The sequence below is a fragment of the Uloborus diversus genome, chromosome 7 (assembly GCF_026930045.1).
Source record: "Uloborus diversus isolate 005 chromosome 7, Udiv.v.3.1, whole genome shotgun sequence".
Classification (NCBI taxonomy): Eukaryota; Metazoa; Arthropoda; class Arachnida; order Araneae; family Uloboridae; genus Uloborus; species Uloborus diversus.
In genome coordinates, this window is record NC_072737.1 from 162,646,189 (window position 1) to 162,666,519 (window position 20,331).

The 20,331-nt window shown below is 32.6% G+C and overlaps 1 protein-coding gene across 1 annotated transcript in view; it reads right to left on the reverse strand.

The window, feature by feature from the left end:
• The window catches only part of LOC129226559 (probable serine/threonine-protein kinase clkA), a 59,562-nt gene that overhangs the window by 22,878 nt on the left and 16,353 nt on the right, over positions 1-20,331 (reverse strand). The window contains exons 4-5 of the mRNA XM_054861170.1: positions 19,648-19,747; positions 14,585-14,652 (exon numbers count right to left, since the gene is read on the reverse strand). Coding sequence (XP_054717145.1) covers positions 14,585-14,652; positions 19,648-19,747 — 168 coding nt within the window. The remainder of the gene's footprint in view (positions 1-14,584; positions 14,653-19,647; positions 19,748-20,331) is intronic.

The window sequence follows — 20,331 nt, forward strand, 5'->3', positions numbered from 1 at the left end:
GTGTATGCGGGGGGGGGGGGGGGCAGGAAACTTTTGCCCCGGGCGCCGTCAGCTCTTCGGACGGCCCTGGTGATCTGCCCCTATTTCTTCAATGTACGGAGAAAAGGCGAGAATTACGCGGCCTCGATTTTATGGAATTCACGATTTTTACGACTTCAGCTCATCTGGTAAGTTCTACCATGAGAGTTTCACGATGGAGGAAACAGTGTATGGTTTTAATTTCTATTTTACTAAGTCTCAGAACCGAGCTTTGAGAAACTACGATAAAAGGAAATTAGAATCGGAACTGGAAAAGAGGAAAGCTAAAGCTGGGGCTAAAATTCCTGGTGGAGAGGACGATACTCCCGTTTTCGAAAGATTTAGAAAAAAATCTGTATAATTAGTTGATTTCGTGGAAATTAAAATCCATTTTCAAAAACTGAAAGTAATAGGATCACAAGAAGTTTAAAAGAAGTGGGGCAACAAATCCCGCCTCTCCCCTTGTCTGGTATGTCTTATTGCGCATGATTGACAAGGTGAATTGAGAAGTTACAGAACGATACAAAAGCTATTCGGTCGTAACTTTAAAATAAAATACGTCAAGGCTCTTTCTTTTTGTATAACTATGAAAATACCGCGGCACACCGGGTTCCTTGTCGCGGCGCACCAGTGTGCCGCGGCACACTGGTTGCGAAGCCCTGGTTTAGATTGAGAGCAGAGGGAGAAAGGTGCTGAGGCAGCAATATCAATATGCAGAGGCCATAACATTTTCAGAAAAATCTATAACAACAACATCGTTGCAGGCTATTTTTATTCTGCTGTGATAAAAGAAACAGTAAGCATCACAGAAATATGCAGACATTTCTTTTGAAAAATTAGCCGTTATTTTGATTTTAAATTTGCTTTTACAGTAAATGATTTGTGAAAGATCCTTTTTTGTTGATTAGAATTTTGTGAAGGGTCCGTTTTGGTTGATCGGAATTTTGTGAAGGGTCCGTTTTGGTTGATCGGAATTTTGTGAAGGGTCCGTTTTGGTTAATCGTATTTTTGTGAAGGGTCCGTTTTGAGTGATCGTATTTTTGTGAAAGGTCCGTTAACGGACCCAAATTTCCCCTGGCCAGACCCCTGGTTCGGCCATGAAATTTGGCAGAAAGTTAGTTTGTAGCGTGGGGGTGTGCAACTCGGAGCGATTTTTCGAAAATTCAATGTGGTTCTTTTTCTATTCAAATTTTAAGAACAAAATTATCATAAGATGAACGAGTAAATTACAAAATTATCATAACGTGGAACCGTAACATGGGCACAAGCGAATTGACGATATACGAAATTATTATAATGTGGAACCGTAACATTGGTACAAGCCAATTGGCGAGAAAATTCACCATACATTATCTTTTCTTTATCTTTACTAATAATAAAGCTCAAAGTCTCTCTGTCAGGATGTCTGGAGGTCTGTGACGAGCATAGTGCATCAAGTGTTTGGCCGATTTTCATGAAATTTGGTACAAAGTTTGTAGCATGAAGGTGTGCACCTCGAAGCGATTTTTCAAAAAATCATGACGTGGAATGGGAGAAAGAAAGAACATAGCCAATTAGCAAGAAATTCATCATCCATTATTTGTAAATATACAGGCGAATCAAATGACCTTTTAATTTTCTACTACGGGCAAAGCCGTGCGGGTACCACTAGTTAAGAATATAGAAATTATATTGCACCAAAGGTGAGTTGAAACAGTAATATAATACAATTTCTTCCCTGATCCTACCACTTTAGTGACAAACCAGATGGAAATCCCTCGGGAAAGTGCAGCCCCACACTCAAGGGGCCCTAGAGCCAACTCTCAGCTGTGGGTCTATGCCAACTCTTATTTCAAACACAATTACAGGACGGTTAGAACAACTGGATGCACGACACATGTACAATACCGACATATACCAATACAGATATAGAACATGAACAAAATAAGACAGTTACGGTGCAAAATATTTAGAATTATGATGTTGGTACTAAGTACGCTTCTTGCGCTTGACAACTGATTACAGGTGCAGTATGGATATATGAAAGCAATGGATATGAATGTATTGTAGGATAGTAATATACAGTACAGATTCAAACATGTACAGGATAATATTGCTAAACATGAACAAGATAAAAGAAAATCACGATGTGAAATAGACAAATTAGGATAATAGTATTTTATACAAATTGCGCTTGACAATACATTACAGGTCATAGTTTGATTTGTAATAGATATGCTAATGTATATTCATTTGATGGTAGAGGAATTGTATAATTGACATTGAGACCACCTTGTCATTACCACAAAAGAAGTTTATTGATATATTGATTATTGATGATACATGGTAATGTTGTAGAATAGTAGAATACAAAATGGTCAGTTAAGATTGTACAGTAAAGAATAAACGTTTCTGAAACACTGAATATTGAAATTGAAAATATACCAGTCAAAAAAAAAGCACTATGTTGCACATTGGAATAGCCCTCAGAAGATGGAAGTACTAGTAACACCAACATGATGCGTATGCTGTTGAGAAACATGAGGGCATGCCTGATGCGATCATGATAAGGTACTATAGATTGATAACGTAAATGATAATTTCTGGTTAATGTGCAGTTAGATAAGTAGTGGTATGATTCACCGAGTCCCCCACATGCACATAAGAGAGAATCAATGAATCCAAATCTTATGTAAATAATAGGGGAAAGGGCCATATCCAGTTAAGAAGACAGTCTGGCAGCGGTGCGAAACACAAGGAGAAAGTTTAATCATGGGAAAACCTCATGCACCCCTCTACCCGCGTGAGAGAGTCTCCGGGTGATCCCACCTATACTGCAAGTCCGCCTCTAATTGTGTGAAAAAGAGGGACTTAATATGAGACTTAGGGAAAGGCAATGCTTGGTCTTCCGGCAGAGTTGTTGTATTGAATGCTAATTCGACCAGGTGATCCGCTTCCTCGTTACCTAAATTTCAGGAATGTCCTCTGACCTAGTGTATCGAGAAATTGACTGGCTGCGATAAAATTTGATTTTGAATGAACTGGAGCAGAGTGTTTCGGTGAAAGATTTGTTTAACGGCCTTGAAAGCTGATTGGCTATCTGAGAAAATTTGGAAGACTTTTAATGGAGGGGATTATGTGTGGAGATTGCCTTTGAGAGTGCTAGAAGCTCTGCTTGGAAGACTGTGTTGTCCCTGACGAGTCTGTACATTGAATTGTGTGAAATGTTGTTCCCAGAGTAGATTACGTAGGTCGAACCTACACGATTGGGTGTTTTAGAGCCGTCCCTGTACATCCTTCTGTACTCTAGAGCCCTGGGATTGATCTCGACAAGATTGACCAAGTCAAAACTGTCTATCTGTTGGAAGGATGGCTGGAACCATTTTGGAGCATCCATTTCAAATTGGGATAGCTTGAATGTTTGCCCGTCCAAAGAAATGCTTTTATTTTGAATTTTGATGAAAAATTGCCACATGTTAAGGCGAATTGTGAGTTCCAATCGGAGGGATACCCCCGAAGTCCAACTTTTACAGTACACACATGCCATATGGACCCGTTTATACGGTAGGCAACTATTCACATCACAACACATTCACACAAAGAAAGGACAAGGACAGGAGAGAGAAAGTATGTCCATGGCCGAGCCGGGATTCGAACCCGGACCTTCCTGTTGCAGTCAGACTTCTCTGACCACTAGACAAGGCCGGCGGCATACAATTTATGTATCATTAAAATTACATCCGTTATTAAAATTGAAAATAAAAATGCCCCCCCCCCAATACTAATCAACAATTTTAATGACAACTTCAAAACATAAATTCTGCTTGAGTAAAGTGTTAGTGTCATTTGCTTGAAGGGCATCAACCAAATGATGTCACGCTTTGAAGGGGGAAGGAGGTTCATGATTTTGTGACAGCTTATGGCAAAGGGGAATGAGGGGGAACCAAGAAGTGGAACACAGTAGTGGATTTTAGAGGGGCAAAAGGGGCAAAGGCACCTCACAAAGGGATAAAAATGACTTAATTATTATATTAAATATTATTTATTTCTTCATGAGTGTATCTTTTGAAACTATTATTATTGCCCCTCCCTCAACACACTCACTCAAAGCATATCGAAAAAAAAAATTACTTTGGTTTGCTCTTGGAGTAATATTGAAGTCGGAGGTCAGCTTAAAATAAAACATAAAACGCCCAATCCAAAGTTGCGGGTGTGACATTTACACTAACTAAATTAGTCATCAGCAAAAATATTTTAGAGTATAGGTTTCAATTTTTATATTTTTCAATAAAGATTACTTGCAGGTACATTGATGCCAATTTGCAAGTTGATTGATATTTTATTTATTTTTTAAAAAATTAATTTCTACCCGTTGCGGGTGTGACATAAAAAGGACATGCATTTTCACCTTGCGATCAAAACATTAAAAACTCTGTGAATTATATCAACTGATCGAACTGGTTTTTTTTTATGTTAGACAGTAATACTTAACTAATTATTCTATACAAAAATTTAGATATTCACTCAATTAGTTTCACTGTAAAAAATATTCAAAGTTGCCGTTGCGGGTGTGACTTGTGTGGGCAATAAAATAACAACATACACAAATAGTTATCAATCAGACATTTTATGATTAGCACAGTAATAAATAAGAGAAATTGCAAATAACTAAGGAAATTTTTTTTACATAAATCTCATTTCCAATCTAGAATTGATGATTTCAGGGGGTGTTAGTTTTCTTATTACAATGTTCTGTTTCTCCCATGATATGTCGGACTGATTGGGCCAGATGTATACATGTTCTGAAGGGGTTTTTTTTCCAAGTATTCTACTTGTATGTCTTCTCCATCTATTTGCTTGATTTGACCAATTTTTTTTTTTTTTTTTTTTTTTTTTTGAGGTAGAAAACAAAACTAATTCTACAAAATCTCCAATAGCATTTATATTACCAAGGGAGATCGTTTCCGACTGAGGCAGCAATGAAACTGTTTTCAGTGCACTTTCTGCAGTTAGTGCCTGCCACTTGAATTGTACCCGTATCGATCGGTACAACATGGTGTACCGATTGTAAGTTTGGTATAGCTTTGTACAAGGCAGCAGCGTGCGTGAAGCATTTTTGCAACATCTTTTGTGATATCGCTCTCCGCAGAATAAAGTACTCTGATTTTTTTAAGAGCCTTTTCTGCTCAAATGGCAAAATCCGATGCAGAATTGACTGTTGCTCTACGCTGTAGAACGGCAAGTGACACCATTTTTTTTTTGTTACCGCACCAACACCATCCACAGCTCCTTATCTATGAGTCCTTGCAAAGTATGACCATGCAATTTTAATGTTGTAGTCTTTATGGTTGTATGACATTAACAGAAGATTGTACCTGTCTATGGATTGCATTACCAAAGGTTTGAGCTCTTCAAAAAATTGCCATCGACTTCGTTTCTACAGCTGGAGATGGTGTGGCCCCTTTTGTCAAAGATTTCTTTCTCTCTCTACACTTTCTCTGCCTCTCATTCTGGTTTTGCCTCTACATTTTCTTTTTTTTCATGGCCACAGATGTAATTTTTTAAAGTAGTTTCTTCGTAATTTCTATTCTTGCTTTGTTTCTTTCCCTTTCTTTTAGAAAATATTCCGAGTATTTAGCCGAGTTTTCTTTCATCTTTTTACGATGATTTCGGAATCTTTCAGTGCTGTTCATTCTTCTGCAAAAAAAAAGTGTAAAGTGAATAAATATAGCACTACAAGTCCCAGAATACATTGTTGAACATGTTGTTGTTTTTTTTTTTTTTTTTTTTGAAGTTCTTTGAATTTTTTAACCCCAAATGAAATTAAAAACATTAAGTTTTGATTCATTTAAAACTTTAACTGACAGAATTTTATACAAAGTTTTTTTTAATAAATATTTTAATAAAAGTTTCATTACTATTTTTATTATTTCTTTATATTTATTTTGAATTTGAAGTAAAAAATAATCTATCCCTAATATTACATTATTTGTTTTAAAAAGTAAAGGGGGAAAAAGTCAAATGCTGAAAGCAAAATTATACATTTTTATACATATTAAAAAAGATAAAATATTGTTTTGGTTTTTTAAAGTTTTATTTAAAAAAAAAAAAATCTTACCTTATTGAATAGTTGCCTTAATTATAAATCAAGAAATACAAAAATGTTTCTTTGGAGAACCAATAATATAGAATACCAAACTAAATAAATCAACTGCACATGCTCTAAAGATACTAATTTTGAATTAACTGGGGGTCTAGACAAATAAGTCAAAGGCCAAAGGTTAGGCCAAAGGTTAAAACATTAGTGCTGTCATCTACATGCATTCTAGAATTACATTTGTGTTTAATTTAAAAAGATGTTGCGGGTGAGACTTTAACTAAATGTCACACCCGCAACAGGAACACGTCACACCCGCAACTCTTAATAACTCCAATTAAAACATTAATTAATTTTTTTTCTGTTTGTTATTCAAAGTGCTTTAGTAAACTATTTTAGAATACAAAGTTTCAAAACTTTTAGGCAAATACATTTTTCTGTGGAAATATAAATGCATTTTTTTGTTGCGGGTGTGACACAATAATTAAGAATAATTAAATATGCTTACCTTTTGTAGTGAAGATTAGTAGACATTTCTCTTCAGGAAAAAACTGTTGCTAATGAATGTCAGATTATGTGTGAAACTTTATAGATTTCTAGAATTATTTGTTCAGCTGTAATAGACCATGCAACATAAGCAGTTTTGGTGCAGTCTAGTTCGTACTGATATAGTTCCACTTTAGTAATTAAAATAAGAATGTTAATGACATAAATGAAATTTTTTTTCAATAAAATATGAAATAGTATACTTTTAACAGTGCGTATGCAAAATTTCAACCATATTGAATGAAATTTGAATTTTCATCCTCATGTCCACTTTTTTTTGGATTGGGCGAAAAGTCACTAACTCACTGATTTTGAATTCAAGGATACATGATACAGTGGAATCCCAATTTTATGTTGTCAGACTAGTGATAAAAGACGAACCAAGTGGAGAAATAAAATCGGGGGCAGGGTTAAAAATCTAAGCATATTGTTTACAAATAGACATTTACTCAATAAACTAGTGGAAAAATGCACTCTTTGCTTGTTTTTCATTTTTACCATTAATTTCAATTTAAAAACACTCTATACTAACAGTGTTTTGAAAATTTGATTCTTGGTCTGGTTGTAAATTGGCCTGTCATTTGCAAATAAAAATTGCTTCAGAGAATTTTATGCTTTGAATCCTTTGAAAAGCTGTGGAGACATTCTCCATTTATTTCTTCGTTTTCATTGTCTATTATCATCAGCAGTGTGTATTAAATCTGATATTGAAGGAATTCATGATGTAATGCAACAATACATGGGTTATGAACTTCTGGAGAATTTTCAAGAAGAATGTTAGCTTTTCTGTTCCTCAATTCTAGTGAAGGAAGATTGCCTGCGAGAGTTGTTTTCTTCTATTGTTCAAAGGATACCAAAACAGAACAAAATTATTGATATAATGTACGGCTGGGCAATGCATCTCAAAAACTGGTGTACATCCTACATCATTAAACGGGTTTAGAATTATTATCTAAACTGATGCATCAATACCACACCAACTACAAATCCAAGCACTAATGTTCAGACACTGGTTCACGATCGTAGCTGTTTTAATATCTTGATTGTTTCAAAATACTGTGGAAGCAGGGACACCCCGATGGGAGGTCACTGTGACCTACCAAAAATGTCCTTATTCCACAATTTTTTTCTAACAATTCGGTATATTTGGAGACTACTTTGAAATTGCCTTTTTTAAAAATAATGATGTTTAATGTCACTTTTCATTAGATACATGTTTGTGTTCATACTCGTACTTATGATTTGGCATAATTTAGAGTACAATTCAGCAAAATTAAAAAATTTCCCCTTCCCAAAAATTCAAGTTCTGGGCGTCTCTGTGTGGAAGTATCATAAGCGAACCAAGACGTCCATTTTTCCCAAAACTTACAGCAAAAGAAATTTTTTAAGCACTTGCTGGAAATATATTGATGAACAAAGTTTATCTTATAATCATTCACAAAAGAAAAAAAAAATGCTTAAAGCGTAAAATAGCAACAAAGATTGCATGCACGAATTTTGTTGTTTCAAGGAACCCCTTTTTAAATGCAAGATGAGACTGTTTCCATAAGCTCAAATCTTTGTGCATTGAAAAAATAGGTTTGTTGTAATCTCAAAGCATGTCTGTAAAATTTATTGCTATCTTGCACTTTCGACGCTATTTTTCTTTTCTTTTTTTTTTGACAATTTCCCGCTGATGTTGCAATTTGTTCGTAGTATCTGGCGTAATTTATAGTTTTTCATTCTGAATATATTTTTTAAAATTTAAGCAAGCAGTAAAGCTCTTTAAAAAAAAAAAAAAACTTGCATTGTGACGCATTGCAACATCACAATATATTCCTACATCGCTACAGTGGCTTCAAACAGCTGTAAAACAAACAGGGGTCTGTCCAGGATTTTTTACAGGGTCCGTTTTTTGTGAAAAATCAAATAATTTTGTGAAAAATGAATTAATTTTGTGAAAAATCAAAAAATTTCGCAAAAAAAAAAAAAAAATAGTTTTAACAACCAATTTTTTTTTGTTTTGTTAAAACGAATTTTTAGAATTTAGAGATGGCACAAACTGCATCAATTAAACTTAAAGTTGAGTGTTTTCCTCTTCTACGTCGAGAAAATCATTCTGGATTTTTTTTCTGATATTTGGCGGGGGGGGGGGGGGCATCGCTCTTTCAAGTATCAATATTTATCTACCATTCCACATTATGTTAAATTATACTAGATATATTTCTGTACAGTACTAAAAATAATTGTAACAAAAATATAAATAAATAAAATAAAATTACGAATAGGGTTCAGCATTCAACTTTTTGACCCAAGACACTCTTAAAAAGCACAGAATTTCGTTTAAAACTTTTTATTTTAACAAAAATAAAAAGATATTTCAATTGTTTACCTCTTAACAAAGCGTAATAATCATCAAAAATTTGAAAAATCGGATTCCCATAGCGGATGCAAAGAGATCGCAATTCTCAAAGTGAAGGCATCAAAAGTATAAAAAGGGCTTGTAAAAGAAATATTTTTGATAAAATTATTTTAAAATTGCATTTTAGAGTCCTATGATAAACATATCATTAATATCTGTGGACACAGTTGAACCAAAAAATAAAATAAAATAAACCATCTATTCAGCATTTTAATTTTTGACTCATAACAGAAAATGGAATTTTGCTTTAAAAACTTGAAATGAGAGTTCTAACAGAAATTAAGAGACTTTTCATTTATTTGAATCCTAATAAAGCGAAGTTACTTGAAAAAAGAACAAAATATGATTCTCATATCGGATGTTAAAAGATTGCATTTTTAAAAATGTAGACATCTAAAGAAAAAAAAACGGTAATTAAAAGAGTTTATTTAAAGTTAATCATCCTTGATAGCATCGAGAAATCATAACCCATATAATTTTCTCCCAAAATAACAATTAAACATCCCACCGCATCTCGCATCCTAAAAACGCAAATATTGACAAGCTGGCAAAATGATGAGAATATTTTCTAATCAAGTCATTATAAAGGTTCAATGCCAGACGCTAAGTGGTGATAATTTTGAAGTTGGTAACCCTATCTGAAGCGATCATATTTTTTCCTCACCCTTACTATCCCTTTGCAGTTCTAAGTTCATTTCGCAGATATACATTATTATTGTTTATTAAATCATGAGTGGAGAAAAGTGCTTACCAATGCTTTTCAGAAAAGTTTACAACAACACCGCTGCTAATTAGCTGTGATAAAACAAACAACCATTATATTTATTTGGCAGTAGCAATTATTTATCGCTTGCAGGAGCATCCCAAGAGTGCCGTTTTTTTTTTTTTTCCTCAAAATTAGCCGATTTTGTATAAGCTGATCCCTCTAATTTGACTTAAAAAAAGGTTCCAAAAATTATCGGTTTATACACAGAAATATGCGATATTTTGCTTTCAGATTTGCTCTTTCAATAAACAATTTGTGGCAGATCCGATCTTGTTTATCAGAATTTTGTGAAGGGTCCGTTTTGTTTGATCGGGATTTTGTGAAAGATCCGTTTTGTTTGATCGGAATTTTGTGAAAGGTCCATTTTGGTTGATCGGATTTTTGTGAAGGGTCCGTTAACGGACCCAAATATCCTCTGGCCAGACCCCTGACAAATTTATCTTCAAAATCAACTAGGCAAAAGAGCGAGCAGCTGAAAAACTAAAAATATTGGCTTAACCAAACACCAAAGACAAAATCCTAAATCAATAAAGAACCAATAGGAATTCTAACAATAAGCAACAGCTCTCTTACAGGTATGCACCCTATGCAAGAAAGAATTTGATCAATTCAATCCACAGAAGGTTAAGCCACTATTGCTAAAACAATAAAGATAATTTCAATAACTGTGAACAGCAACAAAAGAAAAAAGCAGAATGATCGAAAAAACATCAAAAAAATGAAATAAAACACAAAAATTTCTGAAAAAGAAAAAATGAAGTCAAATAGAAGAAAGGGGAAATGTCAACTGTATTGCAAAAACAAGTGAAAAATAAACTAAGCAAGATAGATGAAAATGAATGGAAAAAAATAATGAAAAACACAAATCTACAAGGTAGAAAAAATTGAATGGGAAACAAGACAAAATTATAAAAATGAAAGTGAAAAGTAGAAAACTTAGTATCCACCCCCCTGATGGGCATCGTATTTTTTATAACAATATGCATATGAAACATGTGACAAGGGGAGGGGGTACGCAGCAGTAGCGGATTTAGGGAACCCAGGGCCCACCTCCCCCCAAAAGGATGAATTAATTGCATTTTTTATATATAAGTTTTTAAAAAGAACACATAACACACCAGGGTTCATACCCTTTAGGCAGAAAAAAATTCAAGCACTTTTCAAGTACTTTTCAAGGTAAAAAATTTTGTTTTCAAGGCAATATCATAAATTTGTACTAAAAATATTGTATGCAGATTTCATTTACTACAAACACATAGAAATAAGGCAATAATACAAAAAAGTATAGGAAAACAAAATTGCTTTTTCCACAACGAGAGACGCTTTGATGAAAGATCTACTGCGTTGAAAGTTTTTCTGAAAATGTTTGAAAAGTTTGGTCATAAAGAGAAGCAGATACCAAGAGGTTTGATTTTGAGGTTTTTCAAAGGTTGCAGCAGTCAGAGGTTTGTATATTTTCTAGAATCAGCAAATTAATACTTTAAAAAAAACCTTTCATAAGTGCTTTTAACTTTTATGGGAAGAAACTAAAATACCCAAGTTCAATGGCATTGCCAGAGAGGAGTTTTTGAAGTCACTCCCCCCCCCCGTTTCAACATTTATTTCCAATATCTATACAGTGGTTTATTACAATATAAGGGCGGTTAGGACAAAAACACTACCCAGAAAGTTATTTCAGTTTGCACTATTAAGTTCTAAAAATATTAGGTTTGCAAATCATTTATAAGTATGCAAATCAATTATTCGTATGTATTTATTAGCTGTTCAGCCAATAAGGCATTTCAACTGTCCTCGAGTAAATTTAAAAATTAGGAAGTAAGAAAAGTTTATGAAAGTCCACAGTCCAGTCTCTACACCTCAAAATATACAAAAGCAGCTTAAGCAGTGATAAATACTCTGAATGCAAACTTGAGACTATTCAGCTTTCATTGATTAACTTGCAATAGACAATAAATGTGCAAGTTCAGATTTATAGAGCCATATTTCGAAATTGAAAAGGTTCACAAGAAGTTGACATATATTATGACAAAAGTAGTTTTATTTTGGGAAAAAATGGGTTATTGTTGAAATTAGAATTTAAATTTAGAAAGGCAATAATATTCAGGTGTAATTGTGATTTGTGAGTTCATAAAAAATTACCTGAAAGTTTCAAAGAGCAAAATGGGGCGAGGGGGGGGGGGAATAATTTTTAAAACTAAGACCCCTATTACTTGAATATACATATGTACAACAATAACTTTTGTTATGCATACAATTCATAAAATAGTTTATTAAGTCAAAATATTCTGCATAGAAATACAATGTCCAGTGCCTGTTGATAACCAGCAACAGGTTGCCTGGGCCTAGCTAGGCTGATACTGGTCAATTTATTAGATCCAAATGAAGATGAATGACCCTCCTTAAGCTATCTACCCCTTTGCTGATTAAAGCCTCTTTCAGTAAGCTCCAAGTACCCACAACCTTAATAAAGTAGTAATTTTGAACATTTGAGGAAAAGGGGAAAATTGGAGATATAGGGAGGTAAAAGCATAAAAACGAACACTACTGGATTTCAAGTGAATAATCATAACACAACCACCCCTGTTATACACCTTATTTATTTTAGCAGACATAAAAAAATGATGTACTTATAAATAAAATTGTATAAATCAACTTTATATTTAAAATACAAACTTTAAGTTAATTTGTTAGGTGCTCAACTGCTGAAATTTAAATTTTTTAAAAAAAAATCTGTTATGACCAAAAATTAGGTAAAGATAATCATTCAAAATTGCAAAAATAAATAAGCAAATAATTAAACAAGACCAAGGTAATAAATTCTTTAACTCTTTAGTTATTAAAATAAAATAAGCTAATCTGCTGTAGCAGTGTCAAAATAACTACTAATTGCCAAAAATATAAAATATTTACAAAATGCAAAAGGATTGAAATCTCAAACAAGGGAAGCAAATTTTCGCGAATTAAGTTTAATGTTGTCATGTTTCCCATAAAATAAACTTATATTTTACTGAAATTAAACATAAAATATGCTAATCTACGGTAGCAAATATGAAAATAACATCCGATTAGTGAATATATTTAAATATTTGCAAGATGCAAAAAGATTGAAATTTCAAACACGAGAAGCAATTTTTCGCAAAGTCTGAGTTTGTTCGACGTGGCATGTTTCCCATGAAATAAATTTATTTGTTTTTCATTAAAATTAAACAAAAAATATACTAATCTAAGGTAGCATATGCGAAACTAACATTTGATTAGCCAAAATATTTAAATATTTGCAGGATGCAAAAAGATTGAAATTTCAAACACAAGAGCAATTTTCCGCGAAACCCGAGTAAGTTCAATGTTGTCATGGTTTCCAAATTAATTTCTTTGTTAATTAATGAAATTAAACAAAAAATAAACTAATCTAAGGTACCATATGTCAAAATATCTTTCGGTTGTAAAAAACATCAAAATATTTACAAGATGCAAAAGGATTGAAATCCCAAACACGGAAGCAATTTTTCGCGATGTTGCATACTGAACACATGTTCAGAAAATTGCAGTGGTGAAATACTTTTTTAAAACTTCTAAGCACAATTCGTTGATTTTTGAGAGAATATAAGCACTAAGAAACTTTTTCAAGGTTTTAAAACTTTTTCAAGGTTTTCAAGCACTTGAAAATGAACTTTTTTTTTTCAAGCACTTTTCAAGGTTTTTCAAGGGCGTACGAACCCTGCACACACAGTATATTTTGAAAAAAAGCATTTTTGTTTGCTAAAGAAGTAATACTGTAGTCAGAGGCCCAGAGTGGCAGAATACATTTAACTCACTGGTTTCAAATTCAAGGGAACATATTATTGCCACTCGTCGACTTCTTCTTTGATGGAATCAAAAATTAATATATATTTTTTTTAATGTGTAGGTGCACCTAAAAGTCTTTTTTATCCAAGAAGTTATTTGAGAAATAAGATTTGTTTTTCAGCTAAAACAAAGTTCAAAATGAAAGAAATCATATGAAAGTATTTTGGAAAAAATGTGATTAATTATGGAAACCGTATGTAGTATCAATATCTCAATTGTGTCACAGCTTTAGAAACAAATCAGCAACTGCTTTGAAATTCACACAGAAATAGTTTCTGAATTCTTCAATAAAACTTATATGTTACGAAGTTATGATTTTTTTACTCAAATAATATTTTGTACTTAAAAAAAAATATAAACAAATTTATAAAAAATCAAATGAGGTATGGGTTTATTTAATAACATTGCCCTCAATGTTCCTAATTAAAACCGCTCTTTGTACATAGCGTCTTGGTGACATTACTTTGGATCAATTTAATTGGCTTAAAACATTGAAGATGTCTTCCATCCACATTCAAAGTTAATATTCATGTACTTAGAAGTAGATTCATTGACCTGAAAACCATTTAAAAATAAAGTCATAAAAACTTTGTTGTGAAACATCAAATGGGGGGGGGGGGGGGGCTATTCAATTTTATATTCAATTTTCTGGGCCCCTTCCAAAAGATTTTTCTGTATCCGCCCCTGGGGGTACAGTGAAGTGGGATAATTCGTAACAACAATGGGAAGGAGGTCTACTTTGTAGAAAAAAGTGAAATTTTTGAACAGTTCTTTACAGCAATATAAAGTTAATGGAGAGAGGAAAAAGTGCAAGTTAAGGTCAGATGTAGTATTTGGGCATTGAAACAACAATTAGAAGTGGTTAAGCAATACACATAAATTGCAACTTTAAAAAATGCAAACAGTAATTTTTTTTAGTTTTCAAACTAACCTTTTTAGTTTTTCATCTGATAAGCCCCTTGGATTTCTAATAGTTATCCTGGGAAGTTCGTCTGGATACTAATTAAAAAAAATATTTAATTTTCAAAATGTGAACACTATTATAGATCACAATGTTTAATATAAATCTATATAAATGAAACAGAATATACGTGTTTATATATATGTGCATGGGGGCCCATATGCAAAATTGTAAGGGGAAGCTCAGATATTTCAACCGTAGCTCAGCTGGATATGAGCTCCCCATTAAAACCGATTTCAGGACAGATTAGAGTCATTAAAATTTGATATTTTTAATAACATTCATTAATGGCTGGAAAAGAAATGTTTTTACATTTTTGCAAAGAAAAAAGTACTAAAAGCAAGGAAATTCTAATTTCTAAGGGTGGAGGGGCTTGAGCCCCGCTTTCCCCTATATGGGCACCCTTGTATATGTGTATGTAAGGATTGCAATACCGGACCAAAAATTCAATACCGGTATTTGGTATTTTTAAAACATGATACCGGAATACCGGTATTAATACTGGTATTTGAAATTTCTCAAAAAATGCTTGAAAACATATTGTTTCATTGCCACATTTCATAATTTTGTACAATTGCATTATTTATGAAAACATATAGTGAATAAATATAAAATGCAGGAACAAATGTAATAATAAAAAATCATCATATAAAAAAAATATTATGTCATTATAAATAATAGTAAAAAACATAATGCATCTATCGAATTGTCTCTGAGCCTGGAACTCATTTTGTGCTCAACTTTCCAACAGTTGATAACACTCTTTCTGAATTCACACAGGTGGGTGGTACTGTTACCTCCTCTAATTGTCTAGAAGTCCTTTATCTTAGGGATTCCTTTATCTTATCAAATAATTCGGTCTCTTGGGTGTTATTTTTGGAAAAATCCTTTTGTATTTGATTTGCTTGAGAATTGTGTGTAGTATAATTATAATTTTTTTTAGACTTATAACTAGTTGTAATTTTCTTCTGAGAGATGATACTTTTTCAATATTAACCTCAGTTTTTCTTGTGCAGGAGAGGTTTGTGTTTGATTTTTATTGTTAGCCCTTTGGTTTGAAATTTAGGACAAACTTGACTAAATTTGATCTTGTTAGTTTCTCTTATTCGTTTTCACGTTCTTTTCAAAATTCTTTACAATTATAATTATGTAAATATCTGAAAATATGTTTCAAATCATTGTGCTTAACTTCTATGCAAATTTTTAAGGCATTATATGATTTCTAAACATTATCTTGCCAAGTATAAAGTGAGACATGACAACAAACCAATACCGCTGACAACAAATTACCATTTGTGTTACTAGCATGAAAGGTTTTTCGTCGAAATTCATTACAATTGAGACAAATAAAAGAAAATATCATAAAGTATTACTGTAATTGATAGATGGAATAAATTATTGATAGAACAAATATATTTGAAATTACACTCAAATTAACATTCACAAAATATAAAGTGAGTATAATCAGTAAGTTACCGCTCAATAGCCAGGGTTAAGTCAGAATTACATGAAATACTTCACCAGCTCAGTCAATTCCAGCCAAGGACTGCAGTTTCGTGCTTATTAGCACTCATCAGCCCGGCATAGGAAGTGAGTGAGCTGGAGGAGGAAAACCTCTTAAGGAAGCCAAGAGTGCCAAACAAACTGGTAGCTAATACAGAATTAGCACTGACCAGACGAGTGACCGAAGCAATGGTTTGGTTCAACTCGAAGATTGAAGGCAAGGCATGGTATAATCAGTAAGTTACCGCCCAATAGCTAGGGCTATGGCAGAATTACATGAAATACATCGCCAGCTCAGTCAATTCCAGCTGAGGACTGCAGTTTCGGGCTTATTAGCACTCATCAGCCCGGCATAGGAAGTGAATGAAGAGTACTAATAAGCACACAAAACTGCAGTCCTAGGCTGGAATTGACTGAGCTGGCGATGTATTTCATGTAATAAAGTGAGTGATCAAAGAAATAGAAAAAATAAAAGCATGGTACACAAAAACGCACAAAAATACGATTCAACTCACCATCTAGTAATGAAAATATCATTTTGCAATCTTTAGTAGTTTGTGCTTTTGAATCCGAATTTTTACATCAATAGATTGATTTTGGTTCGGTGTCATGGAAAAAGAAACGTACATTTAAAATATAAGTACATATTTAATAAGTTAAACTGAAATCTCTTCATTTGAAACTATTTATTATTTTCAACTAATGCCAAAAACATTGGTATTTTATCTCAGCAATACCGGTATTACGAGAATGCAAAATTACTTGAAATACCGGTATTTGGTCACTAAGTGTATATATGTCCTAGAGCAAGAATAAGTAAATGGAGGGAATAAGCCTAATCATTGGCTTAGCAAAAGCTGAGGCGAAGACGCCAAGTGACAATGACGAAAGGTTGAAATATTTTGCCCGAAACTAGCAAAAGGAACCTTGATTTATTCTATTGTTCTGCTTTAAAATGTCATGTGACTTGGGATCTTTGTTTGACGAATGAAATGCCCCTCACTCCCTTCATTTTATCTCTTATCAAAGATATATGTTCCCTATACAAATCCACAGTTTAGGTCGGGTCTCTATCAAATTTGGCAGGGAGGCACTTGGGTGCTTGAGGAGAAACACAGGAAGGTTTTGGAAAGCCAAAAAAAAGTTCAAATTTTAATTTTAGGACCAGAAAATAGCATTTTTCAAATATGAGGCCAAAGAAATGCTTACAAAAATTAGAATAAAATACCTTCAAACCCTGATTTTTCTGCAAAAGATAAAACTTGTTTCAATGTTTGAAGTTAATTAGATCGTGAATCATAACTGTTTTCAACTGATTTGATGCTAGGTAAGCCTTCAATTAGAAATTCATTGTTGATCATAGTCATTGTTGAACAGTGTTATTATTAAAATTTGTACCATGAAGAAATTCATTGAGAAGAAAGATCTGTTGCCATTTTTCTTTCGAACAAGAACAAATAAAATTCTGGCTTTTATTTTGAGGCTTTTCTTGTAATTGGGGGATTTAAAAATTTTCTTTTTTGGCTATTTTCTGCAATCTGTAGGAAAATTTTACAGACTTTTTTTTTTGTTGTTGAACATGGGCCACTTGACATAACAATTAATCTTCGAGATAGATCATACAAAGCTGGGCGACGCAGCTAGTGCCAAATATTTCTCTATGAAGTCAATAGAGTTAAATGTTAATGCATGGACTATAAATAACTATTTAATAACTTGTAGATTGTAAAATCAAATAAATAAAAGATAATTTTTAATTCAAAACACATTTCAATACTCAAACATAACTTAATACAAAGTTATTTTTATATTGACTGGAATTTTACAGAAGTTTTTAAATTAAAGAATTTTATAAGTGAACTCCAAAGGCAGAAATTCGGTATATTTGCCAGAATATGAATTAATATGCATCATATAAAACAACAAATAACGCAATAATTTTCATGAACACTGACAGAAAATGTTGCACAAAATGTTAGTAAACTATTTAAATAGTATAACGAAAACAAAAGTACTGAAAATAAGCATTAGACTTTATGGAGGCAATGCATTATAAAACATTAAAACAATTTCCGACTAAGCTGCTCAGCAAAGATTCCATAAAACAGTAGCAAGATAATTAATGCAGGGTTCTCAATAGAAAGCAAGACTGAAAGTCAGGGCTGTGTTTAAGGGGTGGGTTTTTAAGGTTGAAATCTCGTCTGAAAATTTTCAATACTATTAAAAAATTGCTTTTCGTTACTTTTTCTTGCTAGAAAATAAAATTACTGTTGAAAAATTGTACAACATCAGAGCTTTATCTGCGGTATTTATTTTTATTGTAGCTATTAAAAACATCTTCCCTTCATATTTGAACACCTAATGCTAACAAAAAAATCCTAATTTTCTGAATTTGAAAGTAAACATACCTTAAAGATGTCAAAAAATATTAATTTAAAAGGTTCATATATTTGAATGCGCTGAGTAGATGAGTACACTCTTCTATTCATTTGAGTCAGAAAAAGACATCAAAAATTTAGTAAGGCAAATTAAGTGTACCCGGTAGAATTCATGTCAACTCAACAAGGTCTGTAATATGATGGTCTCGGATTTTTATTGAATTTAACATATGTAAAAATTCATAAAAAATTACGAAATGCGTTTTATTTTTCTTTTGCCCCAAAAAAATTCCTGGGCTGAGATACAGGCCACCAAAGATGGCGGTCCTGTCATGATTTATCACTATGGATTTTGTCAAAGTTTTTAAAGTACATTATCTCAGGAACGGTAGAACATATTTATTGCGGTTTGTTTTATTTAAAAGGTTATTTTTTCTTGTTTAAAAACATATGCAACATTTTGAAATGTGTGCTTTAGTTTTTTTTTCCACAGTCTTTTGAAAAAAAAAAGTTTAAAATAATGTTTTTGATTTTTTTCAAATACGTCAATTTGAAAAATTTTCATTTTTTTACAGTTTATTAATACCATTGATCACTACATTCCCTGAAAAGGAGAGCTTCTACTTTTTTGTTTAACAGATTTCAGAAGCATTTGAAAAAATGAAGGTTTTTAAGAAACTCTTTACATAATTGCAGACCTGAAAATTCAAAAAAAAAAAAAAAATTTCGCAACAAGTGGCCAGAAAACACTTTTAATTAAGTTATATAGCAAAACTTTCACTTTGAGTCGCCATTTTATTCAGGATATGAAATTTAGTGAGAACAAGATGGCGTTGCGCTTAACGTAACACCGATATTTTTACTGATTCACTTCCGCACTCTTATTTTAGTTATGTTCAATGATCTATTAACAATTCTCTAAGCCCCTTAATTAGCACAGTAAAAGCTTAATTTTCAAAAAATAAGTGAAAAGCCAAATTTTGAAAAGCAGAACAATTGAAGTTTTCAATTACCAGATAAACAAAAATCATTAGAGCAAAAACGAACCAGGAGTGCAAAAACTACAATCCCATTTTTAAATTTATTTATTACACTTTATTTTTATCTTTTTAAGAATATTTCTACTAAGCTTCATACTGTTGTACAGCATACCTCTTCTGGCAATGTAAACTTTAATGTCATTTTAACGTACTGTTGGTCAACATTATCAGCAGTGGCAGGGTGAAGATCAATTGATACAGATGTAAACAACCTGTTTTGGAGGAGGGGAAAAGCATAGGTTATATACAATAGAAGTAATACAATATGTACACTAGAAAAATTATAACACAAATATACGCTACATACATAAAAGTAGAGCTGGGCATTATAAATTCACGAGAGCAAAATATTGCTTTACATTGACATGAATCCCAGCAAAATATTCAAAGCAAACAATTCAATTTTATACTTTTTAACTTTGATGTTAGTTTAAAACTTCAATTTTAATGGCATCTTTACAACCACCCATTGCTATTAAAGCAAGCAAGTAAAAAGATATCGGCAATCTAATTTAAAATTAAATTTTTCTTTGTATCTTTTGTTCCCCCCCCCCCCTTCCAACCTAAAAAACTTTGGAGCTAGATTCAAATAGGCAGAAGGTTGTAATACATTCTTTTATTCACCTTTAAAAGTTACCAGTTCAAAATTACAGTGATTTTCAAAGTAGCATTGCTGAAAGAAATGGGAGAGTAAAAATAGTATGAAAACTCTTTTAAATGCATTTCACACAAAACTTATGCATTTCGCAATCTAGCACTTTCATGCATTTAATATTTTAATTATCCTCAATAGTGC